We start from the raw sequence: 17,599 nt of genomic DNA on the forward strand, positions 1-17,599 counted from the left end.
GAGCTCCACAGGGTGCTCAATCCTAGAGATCACAGCCCGAGCTGAAATCAAGAGTTAGAAAGCTCAAACAACTGAACCTCCTCCCCGCCCCCGCACCCAGAGCTTCTGAAAGATTTTTTTTAAGATTTTATTTATTTATTCGTGACACACACACACACACACACACACACACAGAGGCAGAGACATAGGCAGAGGGAGAAGCAGGCTCAGTGCAGGGAGCCTGACGTGGGACTCAATCCCAGGTCTCCAGGATCACACCCTGGGCCGAAGGCAGCACTAAACCACTGAGCCACCCGGGCTGCCCGAGCTTCTGAATTTTTAAAAAGGAACCAGAAATCTCGATTTTTTGGTGTATTCCCTGCTTAATAAATATTGGCTCAAAGTTTAAAGTAATTTAGGAGAAACAAAACAAACATATAGAAGACCTAAATTTGAGCCACTTTAAGGTTACCACTTTATGATCTCATTTGAAATTTGACCCAGGTTTGAATTTGAGCTCTGTAACTAGTAAGCAGTGTTTCCTTGCTATACTCTCAGTATACCTATATTTTTTAAAGATTTGGAGGTGTAAGGAATTGAGCCTGATGGTTTATGACTTTTATACCTATATACAATTTCATTTTCCTCCTCAGTATGTAGAGTGGGAGATAATGCCACCTAATAGATTGAGAAATTTAGATGTTTATCCATGATCAAACTGCTGAGGCTAACAACTGTGTTTATAAACACACAAGTATTTTGACCTCTACTCCAGTAGTATTTCCATCAGGCTTTATGGTTCTCCAACTTTCATGAGCCGCAGAATCACTTTGGGTGCTTTGTTAATAATGTAGATTCCTAAACAGCACAACTCAGCAGGTCTGGGGTAGGGTTCAGGAAATTATATTTTATTTTTTATTATTTATTTATTTTTTAAGGTAGACCTCATGCCCAGCATGGAGTCCAAATCAGGGCTTAAACTCAAAACCTTGAGACTGAGATCTGAGCCAAGATCAACAGTTGGACACTTAACCAACTGAGCCATCCAGGTGCCCCCAGGAGATTTCATTTTAAACAAGCTCTCCCAAAGAATTTGTTCTGGGCCATGTGAATAAAATAAGCTCTTGAGATGGGATGCGTGGGTGGCTCAGTGGTTGAGCATCTGCCTTCAGGTAGGGTTGTGATCCCGGGGTCTGGGATCAAGTCCCCACATTGGGCTCCCTGCAGGGAGCTGCCTTCTTCCTCTGCCTATGTCTGTGTCTCTCTCGCTTATGAATAAATAAAATCTTTCAAAAATAAATTAATAAAAAATGAGCTTCTGAGAAAATTACCTTCACTACAAGAAGTAGGGTAGACTTGGTTGGTTCTTTTACTACATCTAAAATGTGTTAGTGATTTGAGGTCTGAATTAGTGTAATGCTGTTTATTTTTCTTTATAGTCTAAGCCTGATTTACATTGTTTCCTACCCTCTAACTTGTGGACTTCTTGCCCTGGGTTAATTTATGTGATTAAGATGAAGCTGGTTTATGTAGAAACTGGATTTCTTAGGCAAGAAAGTGGAATGTCCAAGAAACTTTTTTTTTTTTTTTAAAGATGTATTTATTCTACACCTCCACTGGAAGGAGAGGAACACAGGAGACAGTGTCCACCTCCACTGGAAGGAGGGGAACACAGGAGACAGTGTCTCAAGCAGACGCCAAGCTGAGCATGGAGCCCTAAGTTGGGATGGGAGCCCCCAACTCAGGGCTCCATCTCAGGACCCTGAGATCACCCTGAGCCAAAACCAAGAGTTGGATGCTTAACCCACTGTGCCATCCAGGTGCCCCTCCAAGAATCTTTTTAAATGAGCAACTTAAATGTATATAGAGTATATAGTGTGGTAGTGATTTCTTTTTAAGTAGAATAGTCCAATCAGGTGGAAATAGTTGAAAATATAAAAATTCACTAGTGAACTCAGTATTTGATAAATAGGAATTAAGAGGAGACAGAATTGCTTTCAAAGCTGTATGGAATCATAGATTTTAGAACTGTAAGGAAAAAAAAAATTAAGGTATGACCTAGTATCTTTGGACTCATAGCAGAAACTCCAAAGGAAATTAGGGAGATTTTGAGTAATCTCAATCTACTATGCATTCTGAATTTTTTCTTATATTCCATGTGGACTTCATCTGTTACAAATTTGACACACTATGGATTAGTACCTTGTTCTTTAGTACGCATACATAGCTGCTGTTGTCTTCCAGGTGGCAATAATAATAAAATAGTAAGCATTTTGACAATGTTTAATTTATTTAGCTTTTTTTTAAAAAAGATTTTATTTATTCATAGAGACAGAGAGAGAGAGAGAGAGAGAGAGAGAGGCAGAGACACAGGCAGAGGGAGAAGCAGGTTCCACGCAGGGAACCTGACGTGGGACTCGATCCCAGGTCTCCAGGATCACACCCCGGGCTGCAGGCGGTGCCAAACCACTGCGCCACCGGGGCTGCCCAATTTATTTAGTTTTGCTTAAGCTAAATATATTTTCTTAGATGATTTGAACTTTATGTTTAATTTGGAGAAGATTTTGCTAAAATTATGCTTAAGTTCATTCTTTTGCCTTGGGTTTAATAGTTATGTAACATTGCTTTTCAAACTCAATCTCATTTTGTTAATGGAATGATATGTGGGAAACATTTTTGGATGATTCTTTGGTTATTGATCCTTATAATTTTCTCCCACCTGTTGGGAGAAACCTATTGTTTCATTATCACCAAATTGCATGTAAAACATAATTTGTCATAGCTTCTATTTTAGAGTAGCATTCATTTCATTTCAAAAAAATGCCAAATTTGGAAATGAAGGGAAAACAAATTGATTTTTTTTAATTTTCTTTCTTTTTTTTTAATTTTTTTTTTTTTAATTTTCTTTCTTTTTAAAGTTTTTTCATCTAAAATTTTTTTCTGAGACCTTAAGGAGATAACTGGTTTGGAGTTCAGCATCCTACATGGTGATTTATGGTTTCCAAGGCATCTTCTATTTGTTATATCTTGATCTGTATACCCATCCTGAAAGTGAGGATAATATCTCCATTTTGCAGGGGAGGCTGCTGAGACTCAGGCTCTGGTTGTCAAAGGCGACAAAGTAGTTAGAAATGATCTCTTACTGGAGAACTGAGATTTTTTGCCCAGCTTTTTAAGAAACTACCTAGAAAAATATAGAAAGAAAATAAATCGGGGGGAGGGTTAATGTGGAAAGTAAAGAGGAACAGTTTATTTTTTTACTTTTAAAGATTTTATTTATTTATTTATTTATTTATTTATTTATTTATTTATTTTTAATTTATTTTTTTATTTTATTTAGGATAGTCACAGAGAGAGAGAGAGAGAGGCAGAGACACAGGCAGAGGGAGAAGCAGGCTCCATGCACCGGGAGCCCGACGTGGGATTCGATCCCGGGTCTCCAGGATTGCGCCCTGGGCCAAAGGCAGGCGCCAAACCGCTGCGCCACCCAGGGATCCCAGATTTTATTTATTTATTTATGATAGACCTAGAGAGAGAGAGAAGCAGAGACACACGCAGAGGGAGAAGCAGGCTGCATGCCGGGAGCCCAATGCAGGACTCCATCCCGGGTCTCCAGGATTGCGCCCTGGGCCAAACGCAGGCGCCAAACCGCTGAGCCACCCAGGGATCCCAAGAGGAACAGTTTAAATCAAGTCCCATGTCGGGCTCCCTGCATGGAGCCTGCTTTTTGGGTTATTGAAGGATCCTGGAATAGTAAAAAATTCTCAGTGTAATTACGGAAAACTTAACCAATAGTAAGAGAATACAACTCTAAAAAGGTGTTGGGGGGATCCCTGGGTGGCGCAGCGGTTTGGCACCTGCCTTTGGCCCAGGGCGCGATCCTGGAGACCCGGGATTGAATCCCACATCGGGCTCCCGGTGCATGGAGCCTGCTTCTACCTCTGCCTGTGTCTCTGCCTCTCTCTAAATCTCTCTCTCTGTGACTATAATAAATAAAAAAAAAAAAAATAAATAAAGTAAAAAATAAAAAGGTGTTGGATTGTTACAATACCATAGAACTGGCTACTATTAACCCTCCCAAATATTATCTACTTAGATATTTTCTACTCTTTAAACTTTCTTTTTTTTTTTTTTTTTAAATTTTTTATTTATTTATGATAGTCACACACAGAGAGAGAGAGAGGCAGAGACACAGGCAGAGGGAGAAGCAGGCTCCATGCACCGGGAGCCCGATGTGGGATTCGATCCCGGGTCTCCAGGATCGCGCCCCGGGCCAAAGACAGGCGCCAAACCGCTGCGCCACCCAGGGATCCCTCTTTAAACTTTCTAAGAATTGAAGTGAGCCAGGATGCTTCTCTGGCTCAATCCGAATACCATGCATCTCTTGATCTCGGGGTTATGAATTCAAGCCCCATGTTGGGTGTAGAGATTACTTAAACTTTAAAAAAAATATTGAAGTGAGCCTTAAGTCTAACTCCTTAAACATGTGATGCCTGCTTCTTAATTGCTAATGAGTGGCAGTAGATAAAACAAATTGAACAAGCCTCTAATGAACAGTAATGCAAAATTCAGATATTCCTTTATGATAGCTTGTATATTTTTTTGAGATATGAAGGCCTGTGTAACATAGCCCTGTGTTCTACTTGATGAAATAATTATTTGATTACAAGACAGTTTAATTATCAGAATTTCATGGTACTAAGCAGAAAGTACTATGATAACTAAATAAATAGACCTGAACAAGTTCTAGACCTACTAAGAATATATTTGTTCGTTTGAGTCAACAAATGCTTTTTATTTATTTATTTATTTTAAAATTTTAAAAATATATATATTTAAAGATTTTATTTATTTATTCATGAGAGACACAGAGAGGCAGAGACATAGGCAGAAGGAGAAGCAGGCTCCATGCAGGGAGCTCAACATGGGACTCGATCCCAGGTCTCCAGGGTCAGGCCCCAGGCCAAAGGTGGCGCTAAACCACTGAGCCACCCAGGCTGCCCAAAATAGTATTTATTTATTTATTCACGAGAGACATAGAGAGAGGCAGAGACACAGACAGAGGGAGAAGCAGGCTCCATGCAGGGAGCCTGACATGGGACTTGATCCTGCAACCCCGGGGATCACAGCCTGAGCCAAAGGCAGACACTCAACCCAACCGCTGAGCCACCCAGGCATCCCAACAAATGCTTTTTAATTGAACACCACTCTATCCCAAATATTGTGTCAATTACTCCGGATACAAGCATAAGTAAAACTCAGGACATAGAAGTGTTACCCAACATTATTTTTTAAACTTAGGGACCTAATATTTTTCCCTCACTCCTTGAGCCCCATTTTTTTGTGGTTATTTTAACATGAAATTGTATGTATGTATGTTTGGCTTGGTTTTTAGAGAGAGGGAGAGAGAGAGAGAGAAAATGAGAACGTGTGTGTCTGCTTAAGCAGGGTGAGGGGAGAGGCAGAAGGAGAGAGAGAATCCCAAGCAGGCTCATGTCTGACATGGAGCTTGATCTCACAACCTGAGCCAAAAGCAAAAGCCCAGTGTTTAGCTGACTGAGCCACCCAGGTACCCCTGAAATTGTATTTATCAAATTGGCTTTCCCATTTAAAAAATAAATTGAGGGCAGCCCGGGTGGCTCAGCAGTTTGGCCTAGGGTGTGATCCTGGAGACCCGGGATCAAGTCCCATGTCGGGCTCCCTGCATGTAGCATGCTTCTCCTTCTGCCTGTGTCACTGTGCGCGCCTCTCTCTCTCTCTCTCTCTCTCTCTTTCTGTCTCTGTCTCTCTCTCTGTCTCTCATGAATAAATAAATAAAATATTTTTAAAAAAAAATAAATAATAGGGATCCCTGGGTGGCGCAGTGGTTTGGCGCCTGCCTTTGGCCCAGGGCACAATCCTGGAGACCCAGGACCGAGTCCCACGTCGGGCTCCCGGTACATGGAGCCTGCTTCTCCCTCTGCCTGTGTCTCTGCCTCTCTCTCTCTCTCTCTCTGTGTGTGTGTGTGACTATCATACATTTAAAATAATAATAATAATAATAAATAAATAAATAATAAAAAATAAATTGATCTTCCCACAATGGTTAGTATGAGACAGCCTTCAGTAAACTGATATAATTTTAGCTAAAACAATCTTATTTGGGTTAAAAGTATGATTTTCTTTAGGATTTCTTTTTTTCAATTAAAAAAACCTCCTGAATGCCCTTTCTGAATCTCTTCTAAAGGCTTGATTAGGGGATCCCTGGGTGGCTCAGCAGTTTAGCGCCTGCCTTTGGCCCAGGGTGCGATCCTGGAGTCCCGGGATCAAGTCCCACGTCGGACTCCCGGCATGGAGCCTGCTTCTCCCTCCTCCTGTGTCTCTGCCTCTCTTTCTCTCTCTCTCTCTTTCTCTCTGTATATCATAAATTAAAAATAATAATAATAATAATAAATAAAGGCTTGATTATCTCCTGTCATCCATGATGAGATATCCTGTTCAGGTTTAACATTCTGATTCCATAACATGTTTATTAGTGAAGTCTTTTTGCCTCTTCTCTGTCCTTCTTTAGTAGTATTAGCCTTATGTGATTAAAATTGAACTATTTTATCTTAGAAAGCCAACTCTGATACCCTGGTAAGATGGAAGGATGAGGATTCTTTCAGGTCACAGTTAAATTTCTTTGCTCTTAGGAAACATCTGTATTTGAAAATCAAACTAATCTGGTTGTTGTATAGACCACTAAACTGGCTATGGCAACAATATAGTTAGTTTTATACTGGAGAATCTGAATTGTGTTGAGTAGGAAGTCTCTTTTTTTTCCTAAACCTTAGAAACTCTGGGAGGGCCTGGGTGGCTCAGTCTGTTAAGCACCTGCCTTCAGCTCAGGTCATGATCCCAGAAGGAGGAGAGCTCCCTGCTCAGTGGGGAGCCTGCTTCTCTCCTTCTGCCCCTCCCTCCTGTTCATGCTTTCTCTCTTTCTCTCAAATAAGTGAATAAAATCTTTAAAAAAAGAACAAAATACCTTAGAAACTCTGTAGGGAATAGTTAATGTGCTTGATGTTTCCAGTTAGTGTTTTAGGGAGGTAGCATTTATCATATTATAGTTACTAAGAAAAAATATTTAAGTGAAAGTAATCATTGTTTTTATGGTACTGAAAACTTATTTTCAGGAGAAGTTTGCAAAAGTGAAGCTTTGGCTTGGAAATAGATGTACCATTTTTACTGTGTTTCTACGAGTTGTGTGTAATCACTGTTTTAATAAATGAAATTATATTTGTTTGTTTATTTATTTATTTATTTTTATATTTTATTTATTTGTGATAGACATAGAGAGAGAGAGAGGCAAAGAAACAGGCAGAGGGAGAGACAGGCTCCATGCCAGGAGCCCAACGTGGGCCAAAGACAGGAGCTAAACCGCTGAGCCACCCAGGGATCCCTGAAATTATATTTAAATGCACAGATATAGCTTACCAAAAGTTCTATTTTGCAAATCAGAATATCTCATAACATCTATTTGAGTTGCTTAAATTTAGTAAGAAATAAATATATTTAAAGATGTTGAGTCAGGCTCTTGGTTTTAATCAGTTTATTGTATTTTATCTTATTTTTAAGATTTTATTTATTCATGAGAGACACAGAGAGAGGCAGAGACACAGGCAGAGGGAGAAGCAGGCTCCCTGCAGGGAGCCCGATGTGGTACTCATCCCAGGACCCTGGGATTATGACCTGAGCCAAAGGTAGATGCTCAACCCCTGAGCCACCCAGGCGCCCCAGGGCTTAATCAGTTTAATGGCCTTTTGCAAGTGGATATTGTGACTTTGATGGCTTTTATATTTATTTCTGCTTATGAGGATCAGTCTTTTAAAACTATTTTAGACATCTTAAGATAGCATCAGATATTTTTAAGCGTTTTCAGGTATATGCATTGGCTCTATAAATGTTGTGTTTTACCCACTCATGCCAGGAGTTTAAGCTGGTAAGATTATTTTGCCTAATTATTGGTAATTAATGGGATTTAAGACTTTGTGTTGATCACTGCCATATGCCCAATGCCTTCCAACAGAGTAGTAGCAGCTTGATTTGTAACAGGTATTTGTTGTTGAATCAATCTTAGTAAGGGGAAAGGCTGCAGAGAGAAATTAAGGTGTTCTTGCATCTATTGGCTGTCTAACCAGTGTTCTAATCACTTTGGAAGCTTCTTCATTTCTAATTTGTTTCTCTCAGAAAATCTTACATGTTCTGATTTTGAAGTGTGGCTGTTTACCAAATTATGGTTGTTCTATAATATTTTCCTCCCAATTGTTCTATCCCCTGGAGTTTGTCTCTAAAAATAGCATTTCTTTAAAAAGTATTTCTCTTTAGTGCAATTTTTGGGGCCAGTTTTGTAGATTAGTATATATTTAATTCTTTTCAAATCAAAACTGATTTATGAGGGATTGTTTTCAGAAATAAGGTGGTTGTAGTCAGCGAATTTTTGTGTTTGGCCTTATTCTCCAGTTATGGTAAGTCATAATAGCCTCACATTTTAGCAAGAGATGCATACATGCACATTAAATCTTTTGTCATTATAGAAGTAAAACTACCTTTTAAAATATACAAAGTCCATGCATGGAGCCTGGTTCTCCCTCTGCCTGTGTCTCTGCCCCCTGTCTCTCTCTCTGTGTGTCTCTATGAATAAATAAATAGAATCTTTAAAAAATAAAAATAAAAAAATAAAATATACAAAGTACAATTCAGGTTGGTTAATGAAACATAGTTTTTTTCTTCTCTTTAAAAAGCATTTTTGAAGGGCACTTGGATGGCTCAATCCGTTAAGTATCTGCCTTCATTTCAGTCATGATCCCAGGGTCCTAGGGTTGCCCCACATCAGGCTCGCTGCTCAGTGGGGAGTCTGCTTCTCCCTCTGCCTGCTGCCACCACTGGCTCATCTCCTCTCTCTCTCTCTCTCTCTCTCTCTCTCTCTCTCTCTCTCTCTTTCCTTCTCTCTCTCTCTCTCTCTCTCTCTCTCTCTCGTAAATAAAGTCTTTTTAAGGGCAGCCCTAGTGGATCAGCGGTTTAGCGCCGCCTTCAGCCCACGGTGTGATCCTGGAGACCAGGGATCAAGTCTCACGTCGGGCTCCCTGCATGGAGCTTGCTTCTCCCTCTGCTTGTGTCTTTGCCTCTCTCTCTCTCTCTCATTTTATTCATGAATAAAATCTTTAAATAAATAAATAAATAAAATCTTTAAATACTTTTTTGCTGAAGTATAATTATCATACAAAATACTAGTTTCAAGTATACTACATAATTCAATATTTGTATATATATTTGAAATTTTGATTTAGAAAATATGAATATCAAATTTTTTTTCATCACATGAATAGTATTGGCATATTCTAGATCTGGTATGTTGTTGTTTTTTCCTCCCCTTCTCTAGTTGGCCTGATTACAGTCATAGTATTTATTGATCTTTGGCTGAGGAGGACAGTTTCTTCTTAGGAAAGTTCTTAGCGTTCTGGTTGAAGTTGCTTCCTTTGGAATGAAATAAACAATAACATGTTCTCTTTAAAGGAAACGAAGTAGGGAACTAGGATTTAGTTCAATTTATTTTTGTTATTTTAAATTCAATTTTATATATTATTTTTAAATTCATTAAATTTTAATTTAGTTTTTTAAATTTTTAATTTTTTTAAGTAGGCTCCACATCCAGCATGGAGTCCAACATGAACTCACAACCCTGATATCAAGACCTGAGCTGAGGGTTGCCTGGGTGGCTAAGTCAGTTAAGCACCTGCCTTTGGCTCAGGTCATAATCCTTGGGTCCTGGGATCCAGCCTTGAATTGGGCTCCTTTCTCACCAGGGAGCCTGCTTCTCCCTCTCCCTCTTCCTCTGCCTCTCCCCCTATTCATGTTCTCTCTCTCTCTCAAATACATACATACATACATACATACATACATACATATCTACATACATACATACATACATACATACATGCATGAATAAATAAAATAAAATAAATCTTTGGAAAAAAACAAGACCTGAGCGGAGATCAAGAGTTGAGCACTTAGCCTACCAAGCCACCTAAGCACTCCTTTATATAATGTTTTTAATCCTTTTTTTTTTAAAGATTTTATTTTTAAGTGACATATATATTCCTAACATGGGACTTGAATTACAACCTCGAGATCAGGAGTCACGTGCTTTACTGACTGAGCTAGCCAGGTACCTCTAGTACAGTTTATTTTTTTAAAAAGTTTTCTAGAGAATATCATATTAGTAAGTATTTGTTTGCTACCTATCTTTTGAAAAGTCATTGCTATAAGTTATTATTCAGGTGTTCCATGTAGTGTACTTTATGATAGATTTATCGATTACAAATGAATAAATTAAGAGGTTTCTTTTATTTGTAAGCTGCAGTCCCTTCCTGTATTATATATTGTTCTTTGTTTTTTCCTACTAGGATTTTTCCTTGGTCTGGAGCCTATTTAATAATGGAAAGAAATTACTGCTTGGCTCAGACAATAATGTCATCTTCAGATTTTTTTGGTTTTGTTTTGAGGGGTTTTTGTTGTTGTCGTGTATATTTATTTTACAGGTAAGCTCTCTGCCTAGGATGGGGCTTGAACTCATGACACTGAGTTGAGGAGTTGCATGCTCTACCAACTACCAACTAAGCCAGCCAGGCAATTGAAATGTGATTAACAGACAGTATTATATTAGTTTCGGTGTACAACATGATTCAGCAGTTCTGTCCAGTACTCAGGGGAAGTGTAGTTCCCCTCTGTCACCAAACAGTGTTATTATAGTACCTTCAGATTATTTTCAAAGCCAGACTGTTTATTTTCTGTGATGAGTTACCTCTGAGTAGACTAATTATAAATGTGACAGCCATTTCGATGCCATTTTCTCTGGAGTTCCTGGTCTCCTTCAAAGCTTGGCTTTGTTGTATGCAGAAAGAAAGATGTTGGCAAGCCTGGGAAGACTTCATTAGAAGGAAACAAATTTCTAAGGAAAGCTACTTCAAGAGTTTTATTCATTCATAACAGAATTCAAATATACATTAGTTTTCTAAGCACTTAATGTGTAAAGGTTTATTTTCCAGACCTTTTACTTACATATTTTTTAACAAGGTCTTGATGACTCCCTTCCCAAACCACAAATCCTCTTAGAATTCTTTTAATTAAGGAAATGACTTGATCACTGTCCAGTTGATCTGACTGTCTTTGATGTTATTTTTTTTAAGGAGAAGTCCCAACTTGGGGCCTGAATACTGATTTACCAGAATGAATAGTAGTTAAATAAGAGATTGGAAGCTAGAGCTAGTGCTCTCGCTTTAACACCTCGCCCCACTCCCTGAATTGTTAAAGAGGAGGTTGTACTTGTTCTCAAGTAGCAACACGCAGGCAAAAATCTCACAGGCTGGGCCAACCAATATGAAAACACTGCTCTAGCACAAAGTGTCCTTCCTCTTCTTCAGCTGAAATTGGGGGAGGGACAAACCAATGGTTACTTTACCCCTTCCCATCTGCCTGCTAGAAGGCCTGTTTCCTAACCTGATGGTTTCTGCCTAACAAATGGTGTTTCTTTTTTACAGCATTATGATCCTGGACTTGTTGTGGTGATGGTAAACTTAGCAGTGGTAATTTTTTATTTTCAGACTGAATTACTCCTTTTGTCATCAGTGCACCAATATGTTAGGCTTACTTTCTCTGTTGTAGCCTTCATCCTTCTGCTTGGTCTTTTTCATTTTCCTTTCCTTTCCTTATGCAACTTGTCTGATCCTTGTTCATTAAAGGGTACTGTTAAGAAGAGATGTATCTGTTTGTGTTAGAACTGCCAAAAAAAAAAAAATCAGTTAAAACATTAAATTCTAATACTGTCAAAAACTTGATTTTCCCACAATGTAATGGGCACTAGCACTTGCTACTGCAATTTATAAATAAATTAAAACTTTGACTGCCTTAGAAGGCAAAAGTACTAATGCAGAGTTTATAAACAGGGGTTTACAGAGGTAATGAATTTATACCAAAAATTTCTGGATTCTTGCAAAACAAATTCTGACAGACCAAAAAGAAACCAAAACCAAAAAAATAAATTCCTTTGACATTTCTTTTCAATTGTTTCATTGGAGCATTTGTGTATTTTACCAGTAAATCCCTGATTGAGACGTTATGAAAGTGATATTGCACCTAGGAAGTCATTTTTATAACCTGTCTTTAATTTGGTCCTTTTGCTAAAGATTGCAGTCACTGCTTATTTATTATACCATTGGGCATAAGGTAGTAATGTATTTTCATTTTAACTGGCAGTCTTTGATAGTTTCCAAAAGAAGGCTGTATTTTAGAACTTTTTCCTTTTTTTTTTTTTTCTGGCATGAAAGGATCTATATTAAACTTTCATCGTGAAATTACTCCTAAATATCTCCTTATTTATTGTTTGAAAACTATAATGGGATATTGGTGATAAGTAAACTTCTGAATTAGTTTTTCATTATGTTTTAAAGACAAAAATTAAACACATATATGGAGCAACTGGATATAAGTGGTTGCCAATCACTTTGAAAACAGTTTCTTTTTTCCCCAGGACCAAGCCTAGTTATGAATATGGCATTTATTTATTTTTAATTGGTTTTGGTAGTACCTCAGATTTAGCCGGACAAAACTCAACTTTTAGCCCAAAGGTATAATACATATGTGTGTATAACAACAACAAAAAAAACACAAAAAACAAACAAAAAACAATTGTTTACACCAGCCTGAGTGAAATGATGAGGGAAGTAAACATTGTGTTTTTTCACTAAAGGTGTACAACGGATAAGGTAAGTAAGTCCTCTTTTCAGTGGGCTTACATCACAATAAACAGCGCAAGTTGTGATGTAAAACAGCTGTGGTAGTAAAGTGCTTGTCTGCCCCATTTTGCTTTGTTTGGCTGGTTATGAGTGGATTAAATATACATTTTAAAAAATCTCCAGCATAGATTGATTAGTTTAAAGTCAATTTTCTTCGCAACTAGTCCTTTTCACAGCTTACTGATTGCCACAGCCGGTGTTAAATCCATTCTGGAAGATGGGACCTCAGAGCACCAGTTTAAAAGTAAAACAATTTTTGTCCCTAAGGGCAGCTAACTTTTGCTTTTTATTTAAATTTTGTCTTAGCCTCAGTTAATTATAAAGCATCTTTTGAAAACAATTTAAATATGCTGAATTGCAATTACAGAGGGTTTCCTGAATTATATTTGAAACCATGCTTTTTTTTTTTAATGTAAGCATGTCAGTTGAGATATTTATTACTAGATTTAAAAGTGTGTGTGGGAGGATGTCCGTGGACAGTAAGAGTGAAGTGATTCTTGATGAAAGTTATTTGGGGATCTTCTTAAAAAGCAGTTTCTAAAGCTTTTGATTTTTAAATCTCCTGGTGCCATTGCTTAGAAGTGCTTTGCATTACTTATGTATTTAATTTTGCCATAGTAATCTGGAATTTTCCCCAACTGGAATGTCAACCAAGGTTAACTGGTTAGTTGGGATTAAACTGGGAGAGGTAGGTTTGGTTGTAAGCTGTGAGAATGGCTTGTGTTTGGTTCACTGTAGCTTTCTGGTCTCTGCACTCCAAGGCAAGATCTCTAACCACCCAAACCCAATGTATAAAGTGAACTGTTGGCTTGGCTTTGCCTCTTACCTTGATTATGTGTTCCTGTTACAGGGAGAACAGATCCCATTCCAATTGTCGTCAAATATGATGTCATGGGCATGGGTCGCATGGAAATGGAGGTAAGTTAATCTTGTTAGCTAATTTTTTTAAATGGTGTATTTATTTATTTTTTAAATGTTGTATTTAAAATTGATATTAATTCCAAATTCAGATGCTAATACAAGAATACATTTACTAGATAGAATGTAGTTTTAATATTTTTCTTTGAAAATTTAAAAATTTATTTTACAATCTCATTTAGTGCTGGCTTTGAGGTAGGTAGATGGCAATAATAATGCCCCTGGTTTTTTGTTTGTTTGTTTGTTTGTTTGTTTTTAATGCCCCTGTTTTAACAGGGGCATAAGGAAGTTGAATGCTTTGCCCAGGATTATGCCACAGAGCAAGACCAGACTTAAAACCCAGTTCCTGGTGCTCATTAGGCAGTGTTTTTTTTTTTTTTTTTTTTTTTTTAAGATTTATTTATTTATTCAGAGAGAGAGAGAGAGGCAGAGACACAGGCAGAGGGAGAAGCAGACTCCATGCAGGGAGCCCGACGTGGGATTCGATCCCAGGTCTCTAGGATCACGCCCTGGGCTGCAGGCAGCGCTAAACCGCTGCGCCACCAGGGCTGCCCTAGGCAGTGTTTTTCAACTCTGAAAATATTTGCCATTGTAGAGGCTTTGCTCCTGTGTATAGCTGTCATCTGTGATACTTTCTTTTCATTGACTAAAAAATTTTCTCCGTTTACTCCTAATTCTTTGGCATCGAACATTAAAGTTAAGTCTGTTATCATCAAAAAATGTGCTCATTGGGAACCACCAGCATGAAAGGATTAATTAACTATTTTGCACACATTTTTCTCTGTGGGGTGACAATAAAGAGGTAGCTGAGTAAAATAGGAAGTTTTTATTTTCATGCAATACTGTAGTTGTGTAGATGATTTTTTAATGCTAATTGTGGGTACTTTAGGAATTAAAACTAATTATATCTATTTTTGTTAAGCTTGATTATGCTGAAGATGCTACCGAACGGCGCCGTGTCCTAGAAGTAGAAAAGGAAGACACAGAAGAATTGAGACAGAAGTACAAGGTACTTGAATGAAGCCATTCTTACATATTGGGTGCTCACAGTTCAAGAGATACTCCCTTTTGGTGAAAAGGATCTCTGTTGATAACAGCATTTGTTTGACATTTGGTGATGATTAGTAGTAGGCCTCAGGTTTTTGTTACTTTCCTATACTGCCATTGTAAAAACTATAGGGCTAATACCCACTTCATCAGTCTGTTGGAATGGTGATTATATTGGCATTTGAAAACAGAGTGCCAGGTACACAATAGGGAGTAGTAGCAGTATAAATTATTTAAGAGTCCTTTGAGAACTTGGACCTATTGGCAAACTTTTTGTTTTCCAATGGATGGATGGTTTTAAGAATAACAAATAGAGAGGCCACCTGGGTGGGTCAGTTGGTTAAGCATCTGACTCTTGACTTCAGGTCAGGTCATGAGATTGAGCCCCAAGTTGGGTTCCATATTGGGCATGGGGCCTGCTTAAGATTCTTAGTCTTCCTCTCCCTTTCATCCTGTGCTTGCTCACTCTTGATCTTAAAAAAAAAAAAAAAAATTTGAGGGCAGCCTGGGTGGCTCAGCGGATTAGCGCCACCTTCAGCCCAGGGCATGATCCTGGAGACCCGGGATCGAAGCCCATGTTGGACTCCCTGCATGGAATCTGCTGCTTCTTCTGCCTGTGTCTCTGCCTCTCTCTCTCTCCGTGTCTCTCATGAATAAATAAATAAAATCTTTAAAAAAAAATTTTTTTGAGAACATCAGTATTTTCCTTTTAAAAGGATTAATTACAGTAAACTGCAATTTAGACCATATTGTAAATTAGCTTTCAAATAGACTGACCAAGGAACATGCCTTTCAAGATGTAGTATACCCAGTCTCTACTATAAAATATAAATTTGACTAGTTAAGATTATCATACAGAAACCGATATTGGTCATGAACCTTAAAGGGGGAAGAGGGAAAAGGGATTTATTTTTAAGAATATGTTCTATCATAAAAAAATAACTAATATAAAAACTGACAGAATTATAAGGAGAAATATTACATCTACCAAATGGTGGGGGATTTTAATATATCTCTTTAAATAATTGATTTAAAAGTAGAAAAAATTCAGCAAAGACATTTGAAAGATCTCAGTTAACAGATTTCACCTACTTGTTATATAGAACTGTGAGTCTGATCACTTTGAAAATCAGAAATCTTAAAAATATATGGAACATTTATTTAAATAATATTTTCTACCATAGCCTGGTGTCATAAAGTATCAACAGATTTTGAAGAAGTCAAGTTAAACCACAAAGCAATCAATTTTTTAAATAAAGATGATAGAAAAACCCCAGTATGAGAAAATGCCTTTAGTTTTCAATCAGTGAAAGAAAAAAAATCTCAATAATTGGAAAATGTTTTGGTCTGAAAGATATACATACTATATATCCAAAATTGTAGGATAACATAAAGCAGTGTCTTAGGTAATAGTGAATATATATCCTTAAATGCTGTGTTAAAGTAGAAAATGAAGTAAACATTTCTCTTAGGAAGTTAGGAAAAGAATAGCAAAGTAGGGGCGCCTGGGTGGCTCAGTGGTTGAGCGTCTGCCTTCGGCTTGGGGCATGATCCTTGGGTCCTGGGATCAGTCCCACATCAGGCTCCCTGTGGGGAACATGCTTCTCCCTCTGTCTCTGCCTCTCTGTCTCTCATGACTAAATAAATAAAATAATTTTAAAAAAAGAATAACAAAGTAAACCCAAAGAATGTAAAAGTAAAGAAATAATAAAAAACAAAAAGGTAACAGAAATGAAACAAAAAACAAAGCCGAAGTTAGCTATTTGAGGTACTTGTTGTGGTGATATTAAGAAAGAAAAGAACTTAGAAAACCAGTATCAGTAATGAGAAGACACCATTGCAGATGCAGTAGGCAGCACTAAAAGATAAAAATACTGTGAATAACTTCATGCCATTGAATGCAGAAATTAAGTTTATTATTTATTTTTAAGATATTATTTATTCATGAGAGACACAGAGAGAGGCAGAGACAGAGACAGAGGCAGAGGGAAAGGCAGGCTCCCCACAGAGAGCCCGATGTGGGACTTGATCCTGGGACCCTGGGATTATGCCCTGAGCCGAAGGCAGATGCGCAACCACTGAGCCACCCAGGTGTCCCAAAAATTAGGCTTAAATGGACAAATTCCTAAGAAATAAAACTTGCTAAAATATACTAAAAATGAAATAGAAAACTTCAGTAGTTTTGTATGTATTACATAAATTGAATGCATAGTACGACGTCTTTCCATAAAACCCAAATAACTTCACTAGTGAATTCTAGCAAAATTCATACAAGAAATAACTTCAGTCTTAATCAGCAATTTCTAATATTCCAGATAATTGAAAAGAAAAACTCCCAGCTCATTTCATGAGAAATTAATACCACCTTGATGCTAAATCCTGACAAGGATACTTACATGACACTGATTTATAACACAGATGCAAATCCTAAAACACTAGCAAATACCAGAACCATTTCAGGATATATCATGACCAAGTTATGCAAGGAATGCAAGATTGATTTAATGTTACAAATGTATATAGTCAATCATATTAGGATATTAAAGGGAAAAAAAGCTATATGACCATCTCAATAAATGTAAAAAAAGCATTATATAAAGTTCTACATTCATGCATGATGAAAAGTCTTATTCATATTCTTAAAGAACCCTCTCTAACCATATAGTAAATTTTTTTTTAAATTTTTTTTATTTTTTATTTATGATAGTCATACAGAGAGAAAGAGAGAGAGGCAGAGACACAGGCAGAGGGAGAAGCAGGCTCCATGCGCCGGGAGCCTGATGTGGGATTCGATCCCGGGTCTCCAGGATCGCGCCCTGGGCCAAAGACAGGCGCCAAACCGCTGC

At 37.8% G+C, this 17,599-nt stretch overlaps 1 protein-coding gene across 15 annotated transcripts in view; it reads left to right on the forward strand.

Moving 5' to 3' along the window:
• Positions 1-17,599, forward strand: part of GPATCH8 (G-patch domain containing 8) — a 119,567-nt gene that overhangs the window by 53,725 nt on the left and 48,243 nt on the right. For 8 of the 15 annotated variants that reach the window (XM_025986912.2, XM_025986911.2, XM_072747026.1 and 5 more), the window contains 2 exons: positions 13,639-13,706; positions 14,629-14,715. In XM_025986912.2, coding sequence (XP_025842697.1) covers positions 13,639-13,706; positions 14,629-14,715 — 155 coding nt within the window. Of the gene's footprint in view, positions 1-11,534; positions 11,580-12,396; positions 13,707-14,628; positions 14,716-17,599 lie in introns of those variants that run through there. The other 7 variants (XM_072747025.1, XM_072747022.1, XM_072747024.1 and 4 more) reach the window with 3 other exon arrangements.

Source organism: Vulpes vulpes, chromosome 2 (genome assembly GCF_048418805.1).
Source record: "Vulpes vulpes isolate BD-2025 chromosome 2, VulVul3, whole genome shotgun sequence".
Classification (NCBI taxonomy): Eukaryota; Metazoa; Chordata; class Mammalia; order Carnivora; family Canidae; genus Vulpes; species Vulpes vulpes.